This window comes from Apus apus, chromosome 1, assembly GCF_020740795.1.
Source record: "Apus apus isolate bApuApu2 chromosome 1, bApuApu2.pri.cur, whole genome shotgun sequence".
Taxonomy (NCBI): Eukaryota; Metazoa; Chordata; class Aves; order Apodiformes; family Apodidae; genus Apus; species Apus apus.
Window position 1 is genome coordinate 70,378,919 of NC_067282.1, and position 13,232 is coordinate 70,392,150.

Here is a 13,232-nt window from a genome sequence, read left to right on the forward strand (position 1 = left end):
TATGGCTGGGACACACTAGCTACAGAATCATAACAGTTGAGGTTGGAAATGACCTCTGTAGATCATTTATTCCGACCCCCTGCTGATGCAGGGTCAACTAGAGTAGGTTGCCCAGGACCACGCCCAGGTGGGTGTTGAGTAATTCCACAGATAGGGACCCCATAACCTGTCTGGACAACCCGCTCCAGTGTTTGACCACCCTCACAGTAATAAATACACAAATAAAACTGTATTTAGATTGAGGTTCACGTGTTTTTTTTAAATGTGTGCCCACTGCCTCTTGTCCTGTTGGTAAGCACCACCCAGAAGCACCCGGGCTCCTCCTCTTCATTCCTTCCCATCAGGTATTTATACACATAGGGAATTTCATCCTTGAGCCTTCTCCGCTCCAGACTAAACGGTTTTAGGTCTCTCAGCCTCTCCAGTCATGACAGATGCTCCAGTCCTTCCATCATCCTCTGCTGGACTCTATTTGGGAAGCATCCACACAAAAGGAGACAGATCCCCAATTGCTGTTTTCTCCAGGTGTAGGGTATCGTGTGGTGTGTCATCTCAGCTGGAATAAGGCTGTGGTTGCCATTGAGTGTGGCTGAACAAACTACGAGGGCGGGAAAGGTGCAGGGGGGAGGAACGTAAGAGTGTCCCAAGCTTTGGGACACCTCCACTGCACCTTAGCCAAGTAACCAAATGAGACAAGTGTGGTTGGATGAACATCAGAAAGGTCCTGACATTTCAGAAATCCTTCACTGTTTTGCCTTTAATCAATCTGCATTAAGCCTCAAATATGAAAAGATGTGCTTAGGGCAAAGGTGAATTTCGTATTAAGACTAAATTGCTTTGATGCTTGTCAATTTACTGAGATTTTTACAGCAAGGAAATATTATTTCCCAGGCTCCTGGCATGGTCCTGAAGGTCACATCTCATGCCACAACTCACTTCTTTTTCTCTAGCTGTTTATTCATACATCAAAATCCATACACCTAACATGTTGCTGCTGCTTTTTGGTACCATCAGGTTAAAAAGTTTCAACAATCTAAATTGTTTCATATTCTTGAAGCTTTATTGTAAAGGTGGAATGAAATTACACCATGAAAAGCTCACCACTACTTTGCATGAATACGATTATTTCACAGGTGTATTATCTCCCTTCCTACTCAGAAGAGTTCACATTCATTCAGAAACCAGCCCTATCATTTCTAAGCAAGAACTTCTACTGCACTTTCAAAATGGAGGTTCTACAAATAAATGGCAAATACTTCTTATAAAACACATGGCAAGCATGAGTTTTATGCAGACAGCTGTAGGAGAGGCATCTCCTTAATTGACATTGGATCAAGAACAGCGAGATTGGGTAGGTCAAGAACTGAACTCTGGTGGCACCTACATCAGTCTCATGTCAAATTTGGATTTTTTTTCAACCACCAGCAGGCATGCTATTAATTATAATTACAGAATATTCCACAGTCCAGGTACGTCAGCATTTAGGGGCTCTGCATGAATGTACAGAGCTTAAGAATTGTGCACTATATGGATGCAGCTTCCCAGGCACAGGGCTAACACTGTTCAATGAATGTGCAAGCCCACTGAGCACAGAGTGTAACTTAGCTCTGCTCTTATGACGAAGCTGCATCAGAGCTAAGCTGCTGAGTGGAGAATGCCATAAAACTCAGAACCACGTCGCTGGCATGGTGCCAGCTCAGCCCCCTCGCAAAGCCCGTGGGGCCAAGCACACTGACCTGGTCTAAGGGTCCAGGGGTACTGCCTCTTCCCCCTTCCAAACAGCTATGACCAAAGCTCTTCCACCTCATGAGGAACGTCACTCCCCTTCACCCAGCACCCATCTCTCCAGTTCTGTACCTACTCACTGTTAAGCAATCTAGTCCAGGGCACCTCCCCACTGCCTCCCCGACACCCCTCAGGCACCCCTTGCAAGCCCTTCGGTCCTCTTACGCACCCCCTCGCACCCCTGACCTCACAGACCTCTCACCCATCCCTCACACCCCTGCCCACCCTCTCACCAACCCCTTCACGCCTCACCTCACTCACCTCTCACCCCCCTCAGACCCCTGCCCGCCCTCTCACCAACCCCCTCACACCTCCACATATGCACCTCTCACCCCCCTCAGACCCCTGCCCATCCTCTCACCAACCCCCTCAGACCTCACCTCATGCACCTCTCACCCCCCTCAGACCCCTGCCCATCCTCTCACCAACCCCCTCACGCCTCACCTCACGCACTTCTCACCCCCCTGGGACCCCTGCCCATCCTCTCACCAACCCCCTCAGACCTCACCTCACGCACCTCTCACCCCCCTCAGACCCCTGCCCGCCCTCTCACCAACCCCCTCACGCCTCCCCTCACGCACCTCTCACCCCCCTGGGACCCCTGCCCGCCCTCTCACCAACCCCCACCCCCTCCGCACCCCTGGCAGAGCCCCGACCTCACCTCACGCCCCCCCTCAAGAGACCCCACACTCCTCGCTGGCTCCTCGCCCCCTCTCCCACCGATCCCTCGCCGTCCTCTCCCAGCCCCTCCGCAGACCCTTCCCCAAGCCCCCTCCCTTCCCGCACACCTCACACGCCCCCCTCTCCCGGCCGGCGGCCAAAGGCAGCCAGAGGAGGGCGTGAGGCCGCCTCCCCTCCCTCTCCCCCTTCCCTCCAGTGAAATGCGGGAGGCGCGCGCGCGCTAACGCTCCCAACGGCCATACAGCGGCCGTTGCGCTTCCGCTTCCCTGGCGGGCGCCGGGGATGGAGGCTGCGCGTGCGCCGCCGGGCGGGCCGCTTCCCTGCTGCTCCCGCCTGCGCATGAGCGGCGCCTCCAGCCTCCCGCCCTTTCCTCCCCCTCCTCCTCCTCCTCCTCCTCCTCTGCCGCCCCGAGGGCCCGGCCGCCTCTCCTCCGTGTCCCGCCCCGCCCCGGGCCGGGGATGCGCTGCTCGGCGCCCGCCCGCAGGAGCTGCGCGGGTGGCGGGAAGCGGCATGGAGGTGGAGGAGGCGTTCCCCTTGGTGGGGCAGATGGGGCCCTACCAGGTGTATCTGTGCGTCCTCCTGGCCGTGCTTCTCCAGGTGAGGGGCCGTCTGCCCGCTTGCCCCCTTTGCCGAGGGCGGGGTGGGGGGAGGCGGTGCCGGGGGAGGGGGATGTCCGCACCCGCACGGCGTGGGTGCTGGGGGCTGGTTGGCCCCCTCGAGTGGATGTGTGGATGTGCCTGGAGTGATGTGCTGCCTGGTGTGAAGGCTGGTGATGGAGGTCTTCTGCTGAGGGCTGCTGTGGGCAGCCACTGGTCGTCTGGGGGCAGTCACTGGTCTGCTGGTGGCAGCCACTGGTCGTCTGGGGGCAGTCACTGGTCTGCTGGTGGCAGCCACTAGTCGTCTGGGGGCAGTCACTTGGTCGTCTGCTCTGGCTTTAGCCTGCAGCAGTTTGCGGTGCTCCAGGCGCAGAGGTGACCTCTCTCCAAAGGAAGAGTGATCTTCAGCAGAGTGAATTTGGGGCAGGCGGCTCAGGCGGCTCTGCCGCGTTGCCTTGAGGAGTTGTGCCTTGTGTCACCGGTGAGCGAATGGGGAGTATGGGGCTTGTTAGGTGAAGGGCTGCTTGAAATGAAGTTAAAACAGATTTCCATGAGCTAGACGGGAAGACAGCAGCTTCTGCCAGAGACTAGAGTTGGTGGCCTAGGCTAGTGGTTTCTAGGTTGCGTGTGACTGGTTTCCAGTGGAAATGTTTGAAAAGCCACAGCTGGTCATTGATACCTCTGTGTGCAGAAGCCACCATCTAAGCTGATAAACTATGACTGCTTATGGTACTTTGATTTGCCGTGACTTAACTCTTGGAGTGTAAAGGAAGCATCTCTGCGTTAGGAATTTGGATGAGGCTCTGCATTTTTGGCTAGTCAGGTTTGTCTTCTGTGAGGTGCAAGACAGGAACTTCCTTCGGTTTTGTGATAAAAGCAGAGTCCAAAGTAACAGTGGAGTGCTGTAATACCATTCAGAGACTGCATGACCAAGGCATGTGCTCTACAAACAGGTTTGTTGTCTTATTTCTTAGCTTCGTCTTTGTGCCTCTTCCTATTGGAGGTGGGGTTAAGGAGGAGATGAGGATAATATGTGGACCTTCACAGTCAGGCCTGCTCATAAGGTATTGTTCAAATTTGTCAAAAGTTTCATTTACTCCACCTTAACTCTTCAAAACTTAATTGTAGTGAGTTCAGCTAGGGTGACAAGTGCTGGGATACTGCCACTGTGGAAACTTACCAGCTGCAGGAGGGAAGAGGGGAACTTAAGTGTCCCCATGCCTCTACTGGCCAGTATTTTGTATTCAACAAGAACTTCCAGTTGTGAGCCGTGAGACTGAAGATGTCTTCTTCTGGTGGCTGGGGGACTGACAGAAATAGTAAGAAGAAGCTTTGAAATGACCACAGAAAATTCAGGTGCCCAGTCCTGTCAGTTGGGAGCTCTGTACTTGGTTGCAAAGCTATGATGATGAACAGCAAAAGGTTTATTTTTCCTTGTACTGTTGCTCTTTTTTTTTTTTAAACTGATTTAGCTGATTAATCCTTTAAAATTCAACATTGCTTAGAGTGTGTACTGCTGGCTGACTGGCTAGAAAATTTGTATGCTCGCTGAAGATTAGGGATTATGTAAGCAATAGTTTTCTTCCAGTGCTGGTCATGTTCTTGAATGCACTGCAATCATGACAAGTGCTGTGTATTCCCAGAGTTTTAAGTATTATGTGTCAGCTCTTCTGTAATGCTGTTGTTTGTCTGTTTACTTTTTAATGGGTTAATTTGCATTTCTCATAGGACAAGTAAACAGAAATATCTTTACAAATCCTGGAACTAATTCAGAATAACTAAATAAAAAGCAGTAGCAGGTTGCAGGTCTCTTTAATCTTCTCATGCTATCTTCAATTCTTGAACTTTACCAACGGGGATCATCCCCTGACTGTTATTTTTTCTTTGCTTCAGATCACGCAGGCTCAGGAGTTTGTAAGAGATTTATATGTGAAGCTTGTCTTTCAGTTTGTGAATAGATTCAGACTTACACAACTGGTTCCTGCTTGGGTGGTTGATTGCTTTCTATGTTCCTTTACTGGTGCCAAGTTACACAATGTGTCACTGGGATGTGCAAGAGCAAGACTGGAGGCAGGTGCCACGATTGCTGTTAGTCTTTTGTCTGATTTATCGTCAGTCTTCAGAGGATGGGACCAAAGGTAAGTAATATGTCTGGTGTGTGTGACATAGATTTAAGTAGTCATGGTCTCCTTTAGTGGATTAGATGTAGCATCTGGCTGCAGAATGGGAACTCCTGTTGGTTTATGTCACCAGCTCTGCCATGAAGCTGTTGCTCCATTTTGTTGCTTATTTCCCTGTCCCTTTGCACGTGCTTCCTCAGCTGGTTTGTATTTTCTCTTTGATGTACTGGTATAAAAAATATTCCTATTTTCTTAAAGGTAAGAAAACCTCATGTGTGAAAACTAATTTTGTCTTTGCTGGGTCAAGTCCCTTCATCTCTGATGCTAATATGCTGAACTTAAACTTTATGCTTTCACTGCCCTGTAAGACTCCTGGCAGATGTACCTGCTTTCCGTCTAGGTTTCTGTGCTTTTTCATCTCTACATGTTTATGATTTCTTGAGTTTCATACTTTATAGGTACTTTTCCTCATCTTAGTTTTTTTTTCTTCTCATATACATTTCTACAGCAAATTACTTCTGCTCTTTAGGCTTACTAATCTGCTAATGTGTCTGGTCTCTCACTCCTAATTACGAACGTAGTTTAGTTCACAGAGCTTCTTTGAGACAAATCGTACTGAACCCATATCTATATGGGTGAAAATTTCCACGTGATAGTCAATTTTCATGTCAACTTGAGTGAACTGGTACTTGACCCGTGGGATGAGCTTATTGACACTGGCAAAAAAATCTCCAGGTTGCTTGTAGTCAGAAAAATGTTTGTGTGTCATCAGTGTGAAACTAGATTAAGTGTAAAAAGTAAGACTTGCATCTTCATCGATTTGTATTATTCGTTTGCTACCTGCTGTTTGTTGAATTGTTACTGTATTAAGGTATGCCTGGCTTATTTGCTACCAACTTGATAGGACTTAGGAAAATTTTTAGGAATGTAAATTTACAGCTAATGTAGAGAAACGTTTTTTCCAAAATCTATGGAATTACCCACAGACCAAACTGGTCTGAAGAATGTGGGGGTAGACCAATGATGTGAATTTGAGGCTGGATTAGTCTTGCATTTCCAGTGTCTCTTGAAGAGAGTGAGGGAGGAATAAAGGGAGCTGTTAACTCTTAAAATACTTAGGGCTTACTTTGAACTAAAAGTAATTGCTTGGCACCTGTTGATTACTAGAAATGTGCTCACTTGAGCACATTTGAAGAAATGATATTGAAGCATTATTAAAGAATGGTGTCTTTTGGTGTTTTTTTAGTTTGTGTAGCAACATTAGATAAAATCTTGCATCTTAATCAGGTGCTTGAGATGGTACAAGCCTATCAAAAAAGAAAATTTCTTAGTCTCTTGTGACTCAGTGTATGCGATTGAAAGACGTTTGTTTGCTTTTGCCAGGGAATCTGATCTGCGGGGTTGTCCAAGTCCAAACTGAAGTTGCAGAATTCTGAGAATGGAAGTGTGTTCCTACTGTATCACTATTAAAAGGTTTTTTAAACATCTTAGAGTTTAAAAGAGAGGTCTTACTTGCACAACTGAAAAGACTATGCCTAAAGTTGAGTCACATATTACACAGCAGTATGGATCCTTAACCAACACTGGTGTTCCCTTTCATCTTAGGGACTTTTTATTTGCTGAAGGGAAGATGGAAAAATGGTTAAGATAGTAACATCAAGTTCCTTGAATAATAGTTTGTTTTAAGACAAAGGCATTCTTGGTACAGTGCAGCTGTAGTGAGTGGTGCTACTAACGTCTCGCTGCTGTTGGCAGCAAGATTGTGTCTTACTTCTGTTGTTAGAATATATGGCCTGCTCTTTAATTAGCCCATCTGCAAAAATGTTTCAAGAGAAAGCAGATTCTGGGTTGTGTGGCATAAGTAAGGCAGGCTTATCCCAAAGCTTTAGAAAGAATTCAAAAGAGATAGTCTGCCTTCAGGTAGGATACAGGTGTGATCCCATCTATAGCCATGTTCTAACTCAGTTTCTTGGCATTTCTTATCTACTTCCCTTACATATTCTACTTCTTCAATGGCATGAGACATCACTCAGTAGTTGTAATGACAGTAATTAAATACTTTGACAGTGAATCTTCTTTTAGTACTTATGTCTGAGTCTGTTAAGGTGTTCTTTGAACTAGGCAGAATTGGTCACAGGTTGGACAAGTTACTCCCATTCCTTGATTAGGTATGCTATTAGGACTTTACCTGAATAGGAAATGCAAAACAAATCTTGACTGTAATGAATGTTTTTAAATAAAGGAAAAAGATGCGTATTGCGTTAATTGCATTACAGTTGTTAGTATGGGGTGCTGAGAGTGTTCCAGGGGCTTTGTGACAGGCATGCTGTTTACTCAAAGTTGCAACTTAGATGTAATTCAGCTGTAAGTGTCTGTAAGGATTTACAGAACTGCTGTGTAACCTGCCTTCACTTTGATTACCTCACTGTGTGCTTGTTTTGTTTATGTCTGTGGGAGAAAAAAGAGTTTTAAATCTCTCTGGTTCTCAAAAAAGCAGTTACAGAATGTGTCAGACATGTGCAGCCACTTACATGGAGGATGGTTTCAAATGTGACTTGAATGCAAACATAAGCAATAAGGGCCTAATCTTTTATTTCCTGAGGAAAACTACTTATTCCTGCGTCTTTTTGTGCATTGAATCTTACTCACAGCATGATTATATGCTAAAGGATGGTGTCACTTTCCTTGTAGAAGCGATGAAGGCTTTTAGGGTAGTGGCATCACTGAGTGCAATTGTTCCGGTATAGCTTATTCCTGCTTGGCAAGAGACATAAACTATGTGGGCATAAGTATGTAAACTAATCACACAGGAACATACACTGCTATGCATTTAGCAAAGAATCTTCCCACATCAGAGTTGATGGGATTTCTAAGTGAAGACCAATCCTACCATTTGCTCCAATTGGAGCATCCAATTGGATGGGAGAGGATCTTTTAGGGGGGGAAAAAAGGTAGTTCTTTGGTCACATGTTACATTTCATTTCGTGTTTAATGATTTAGATGCTAACCAAGACTCCTTGGTTCTTTAATGGTCTTCTGTAAAGAAAACACAGCTGCCAGGAAAAGCAGAAATTGTCAAGACCAAGTGTTCCCTGTCTTTTTGTAATTACTTTGTTAACATCCTTAACTGTTCCTTGAAAGAAACTTACCTTTTCTGTTATTATAGTTATAACCTTAAAAACGTGTATGCGGATGTTGTGCTAAGTTTTGCACAAAGCCTGAAGTAACAATGCCAAGTTGTGACATGCTTCATTAGCTGTGGGGTTGGTGTTTAGCTCTCAGGTACACCGCTGAAGTCTAAATTATAGTAACTCTTTGCTTGCCAATTAATTTTAAATAGCTAACTTGCTATCATTTTTTCCAAAAGTAATCCTGAGTGGAAAGGAGTAATGAGTACCTCATCAGTTGCCTACATCTCTACCTTCCCTCAATTTTTTTTTCTCTTAATCCAAACCAGTGCATCATCCATACAGTTAAGCTTTAAATTTCTGCTTTTATGCAGGGAAAAAATATGGTCAGAGCAAGCTTGGGGTATAGAAGAAACATGAGCTGTGACTTTGAAACCTTCCCTTCTTCAGCTGCATCTGAACTGCAAAGTACATGTAATTGAGCTCATATTTAGGTGGTTTTAAGTGTCAGTCACAATTGCTGGGTTTTCTTTCTCTTCTAATGATAGCTACATTCACTGTGACACTGAAACCCCATGTTCTGTATCCATATAAGCACATCTAGTGAGCTTTTGCAATTTATTTTACAGAGTTGACTTCGTTTTCTGTGCAGTTCTGTCCTAGAAGACGCCTATTCAATGAGCTGTTGTAAAGACTTAAACAGAGTTATTGCTGATGGGCATAGCAAAATCCATGAGTTTTGGGTGAAACGGGCGTTCTGAAGGCCTAGCGACAGAGGGAAGGAAGCAGACTGTTTTGCATATTTAAGCAATAAATATGTTTAAAAACCCCAAATCTAACTTTAAAAAAAGGTGATGGCTACATGCTGTTTAAAGAGTGATGTGAGAAGGAACTTGCTCTGGAACTGTTTACTTTAGCTGTGGCTGAATGCCTTGCTTTTGCAATGTCTTTGTGACAACTGGTGATGGAATGTCCCTGAGAGCCACTGTGTCAATGGTGGTTGGCATCTCTGTGGAGTGTGTTTAAAACATACAGGGAGATTTTTTCAGATTATTAACAATGAAGTTATTGTTATATAGAACATTTTGTGCAGTTGAATTATATTTGGATTCAGCGGAAGCTGAGGCAATCCCATCTTCTGGTATTAAACAAGATGGCATTCAGCTTGGCAAACTCTGAAATAACCATGTCTAGCCAGTCTGTCCTCTGAGCACCCTCAGAAGAAGAGCATGGAAGTTAACAGGCATAATTCTACTGTAGAACAAAGACTATGGATTAAAAATACTTGTATTGACACATTATCTCCCTTTCCTTCTCCCCCTGCCCATGTGTACACATGGTTTCTACTTCTAGTGTTTTGTTGGCAATAACCTACCTGTGTTTTTCCACTAGCAAGCCACATCAGGGCTTTCCTCATTGACAGTTTCTCCGTATCTCTAGATACTTTAATTTCCTTCTTTTTTAAGGTAATAGAACTGGTAGATATGTAATTGAACTCTGATACATTGTTTCAAATTTGCATGTGCTTATTTCTCCTTATTTCTGATCCAAATGAAGTTTTGTGCTCTGAAATGCCGTTTTTTGTTTTGTTTTTTTTTAAACTGGAGCAGTTAATATAACTACTTCCTTTTATAGATAATGTAGTGCTTCATGTGCATTGTTTGCATTAGGTGAAACTTCTGCTTGCTTTTTCCAAGTATCAGCCCAGTGGTACTGGAGTCCATCTGGAGCAATAGCATCTGTTTTCTAGGTCCCGTCTGTTTACAGTATGGTCTCTGACTAAGTTTGGGACTTAACCTGGTTAAACATTGTAGTTGTATTTGCTTGGTCATTTTGCTAATCTTCCACATGGGTGAATTTGCCTCTGTGAATATACATAGTTCATTAAATTATGGCAATAGCATGACAGTATTCTTCCTTTTCTGGTTTACATGTAGGTATTTTAATAAGGCAGCTAAGCTTGTTTTCTGCCTTTTAAAGGCAGAAAAATAATACTATTATATCAGAATTTCCAACTTATGTTTAGAGGCCTGTCAGCCTGTGATGTAAGGTGGACTTTTTGTTTTTCTCTTGCTCAGGGTGATCCAGTCATAGCATTGGCAAGTTCTGTCTCAGCCCTCTGAGCTGCAGTATATAGGTCCATGCTAGATAAGGATGTTTGCCTCTTAAGTGTTGCACATAGTCCAGCATCCTATAAAAATGCAAATGGTTTAGGCTGTAGTGCCTTAAACAGTTCTGGACGAGTTGGGGGCTCATGTTTTTGGTCTACCATCATGCAGTTTAACTGTTGAAATACATAGTAAGACTTCTGTGATTTTGTGTCACTGAACTTGATGCTTTGTAGGACAAGGGTGTGGATTTTTTTCAAGTTGGTGTACTTTGTAACATGCCAGAAGCATGGCAGCACCTGCTGCTCTGTTCTAGATCTCTATCAAATTCCAGGTCTCCTCAGTATCATGTGCATTGTCTGCATCTCCTATGCTACTTTGAAGAAAATATATTTGTGGTCATACTTAATGTTTCTCTGATAGGTAGCACACTGGGTGTTAATTTAGTCAAGAGACTGGTATAGCACAGTAGGGGAATCCTGTTTTCAGTCCTCCAAGTTGTTTCATCTGCCCTAGATCAAACCATGTAGATAATTGTTTTACAAGAGTTTGCTTCAGTACAAGCCTGACAGCTGACTTCTTAACAGCAAACTGTATCAAATAGCACTGTGGGGAAATTCAGCTTGCAGGAACTAATAGTAGCCTGTCCCTTGATGATGAGTTTTCTTAATTGCCTATTCTGGTGATTGGGAGAATGGGATGGTAGAAGAGGCAGAAGAATCTTATGCTATTAGCACCATTTAATTAAGTATGCATATTCACAGTTAAATTTACTCATGTGATTCTGTTGTGTGAGCAGTATTGTTTTGTTCTTGGAGAACCCTTTGTGACTAGAGTGCAACTTTATTTTGACTACCCTTTGTCACGATCTGCAGCCCAACCTCTGTTTTGCTGTCGCGTTACAACTAGATTCTGACAAATCCTCAGTCTTGGGTTCACTGACCATAGCTGAGAATTCTCAAGTGGTATTACTTTACCTAGAAGTACTGGATCTCTAGGATGGGGCTGTTGAGAAAAGGGCAGAGCTGAAAGTACTTCACTATATTTTGCTGTTAAAGATCACTTCTCCATGTAGAAAAAGGACAGATTCAAAATAATGATTAAAGCAACTTGAGCTGAGGAGGTGACACCCTAGGTGTGTGTCCTACAGTCCTATCACCAATGCTATATCTAACCAGTTCTGTCACCATTAGGTAGGCGGGAGTACAGGTACAGGGTGTGTGCAGTGTTCCCATGGCTTTGCCAGGTGTGTACACAGGAGGTGACTGCCATTTGGACTGTCTTTGCAGAAAGCTTGTACAGTGAAGTTATCTGTTCTTGCAACTCAAATGTTCGTGCCGATGGGAAGTAAAGTGGGCCTAGTCTGTGTATGTGCTGTTTGGTGGGTGCAGTCACCTGAGCAGTTGGCTCATGTGCTGGCTGGCCAGTCTGAGCAGAAGGAGAACCAAACCCCTCCTGCTGCCATTGCCCACCAAAATGCTACTAAGCAGCAAGTAGCTGATGTGTATGTTCAGATGTTTGGGATAGATGAGAAAGGGAAGCTAAGGGGACATTTCCCACAAACCTGTAGGAAATAAGGATCTCAGAGTTGTGGTTTGCTGTACAGTGTTAGATTTCCATGTTGATGTTGAAAAATTCTAGAATAAAACTGTGTGTGGGCTTGGATGGACTTCTTTGGACTTTTTCCCTGTGGATTCTGGAGGCATACATTTTAAAGCTGAAAAACTCTTGGGTAGGTTTTCTCACTTTCTCTACAGAAGCTCTGAGTTACTTCAAAATTCGTCTACTGCATTGTTGCATGGGTAGTAATCAACAGTGGTTACATTCTTGATGGGGAATATTTCCTATAGGAGTGGCACTGGTGTTGTTAAGTGTCTGAGGGGTTACATCTGTTTCTGCACGTAGTGATTTCTATGCTTTGTAACTGCAACATAGTCTTCCCTTCTGTTTTGTGGTGTTCTTTCTCTTAATGTGCTACCAAGAGGGGGAAAATACTTTGCTAGAGTGTGTTGTTAGCAGCAGATAATAATTTTGTGGCAGAAAGATGTTTCAGGGCTTTTCTACACAAGATGATTATTGATGGGGGGGTGGGGAGAAGTAATGTGAATTTAAAGTCAAATCACCCATTTGAAATAAGTCAGACCAGATGAGGTCATCAGACTTTCAAAAATCAGATAGATGGCCCTCCAACTTTTCAGCTGCTTGTCATGGATTTGGGAGAAATCAGTCTAATCCTAAAATTTTACCATCTCTTTGTTGTAGGCTTCTACCAGAGCAAGATAATTTGTTCTTCTGTAATTGCTCAATATGTAGTTTTAATGTTCCTATATTTGAGAGGTCAGAAGTTAGTGGCTTACTCATTGTTTTGTACAGCAGTGAATGCTTCAGCTGATACTTGTCTGGAATGACCAGGCTGGTTGTGAATTGCTAATGAGCTGATTAAATAGACTGAAAGCACTTCTTAGTAGAACGTAAGTCTTGCTTTTGTTTTTAAATTGTGCTTCATAATGGGTATATTATGAGGTCTGACAAGGTGCATATAACATAGTCATTTTATTCCTTATAAAGTTATATTTCTATTCCATTTTATATTGATCACCAGTCTACACAACTGTTATTGATAAGTGCAGGCACTTACAATTATTAAGGGTAGAATCTCCAGTTTTATTAACAGAAACCTTTGCCTTTTGTTTGACTGTTAAAAACTGTATTCTGAATTTCTCTAAGTTTGCTGTTTACTTCATAATGTTGAAGACCACTTCTAGAAAAGGTTTTTGGTCTTCAGATGTGTAAATGAATTTTGGAGGGTGTTTT

The 13,232-nt window shown here is 43.9% G+C and overlaps 1 protein-coding gene across 5 annotated transcripts in view; it reads left to right on the top strand.

Moving 5' to 3' along the window:
* The first annotated feature begins 2,881 nt into the window (after positions 1–2,881).
* Positions 2,882–13,232, top strand: part of SLC22A15 (solute carrier family 22 member 15) — a 33,633-nt gene continuing 23,282 nt past the window's right edge. For 4 of the 5 annotated variants that reach the window (XM_051633252.1, XM_051633259.1, XM_051633275.1 and 1 more), the window contains exon 1: positions 2,882–3,063. In XM_051633252.1, the coding sequence (XP_051489212.1) occupies positions 2,977–3,063 (87 nt within the window). In that variant the 5' untranslated portion in view covers positions 2,882–2,976. Of the gene's footprint in view, positions 3,064–4,036; positions 4,127–5,090; positions 5,201–13,232 lie in introns of all 5 variants that reach the window. The other variant, XM_051633266.1, reaches the window with a different exon arrangement.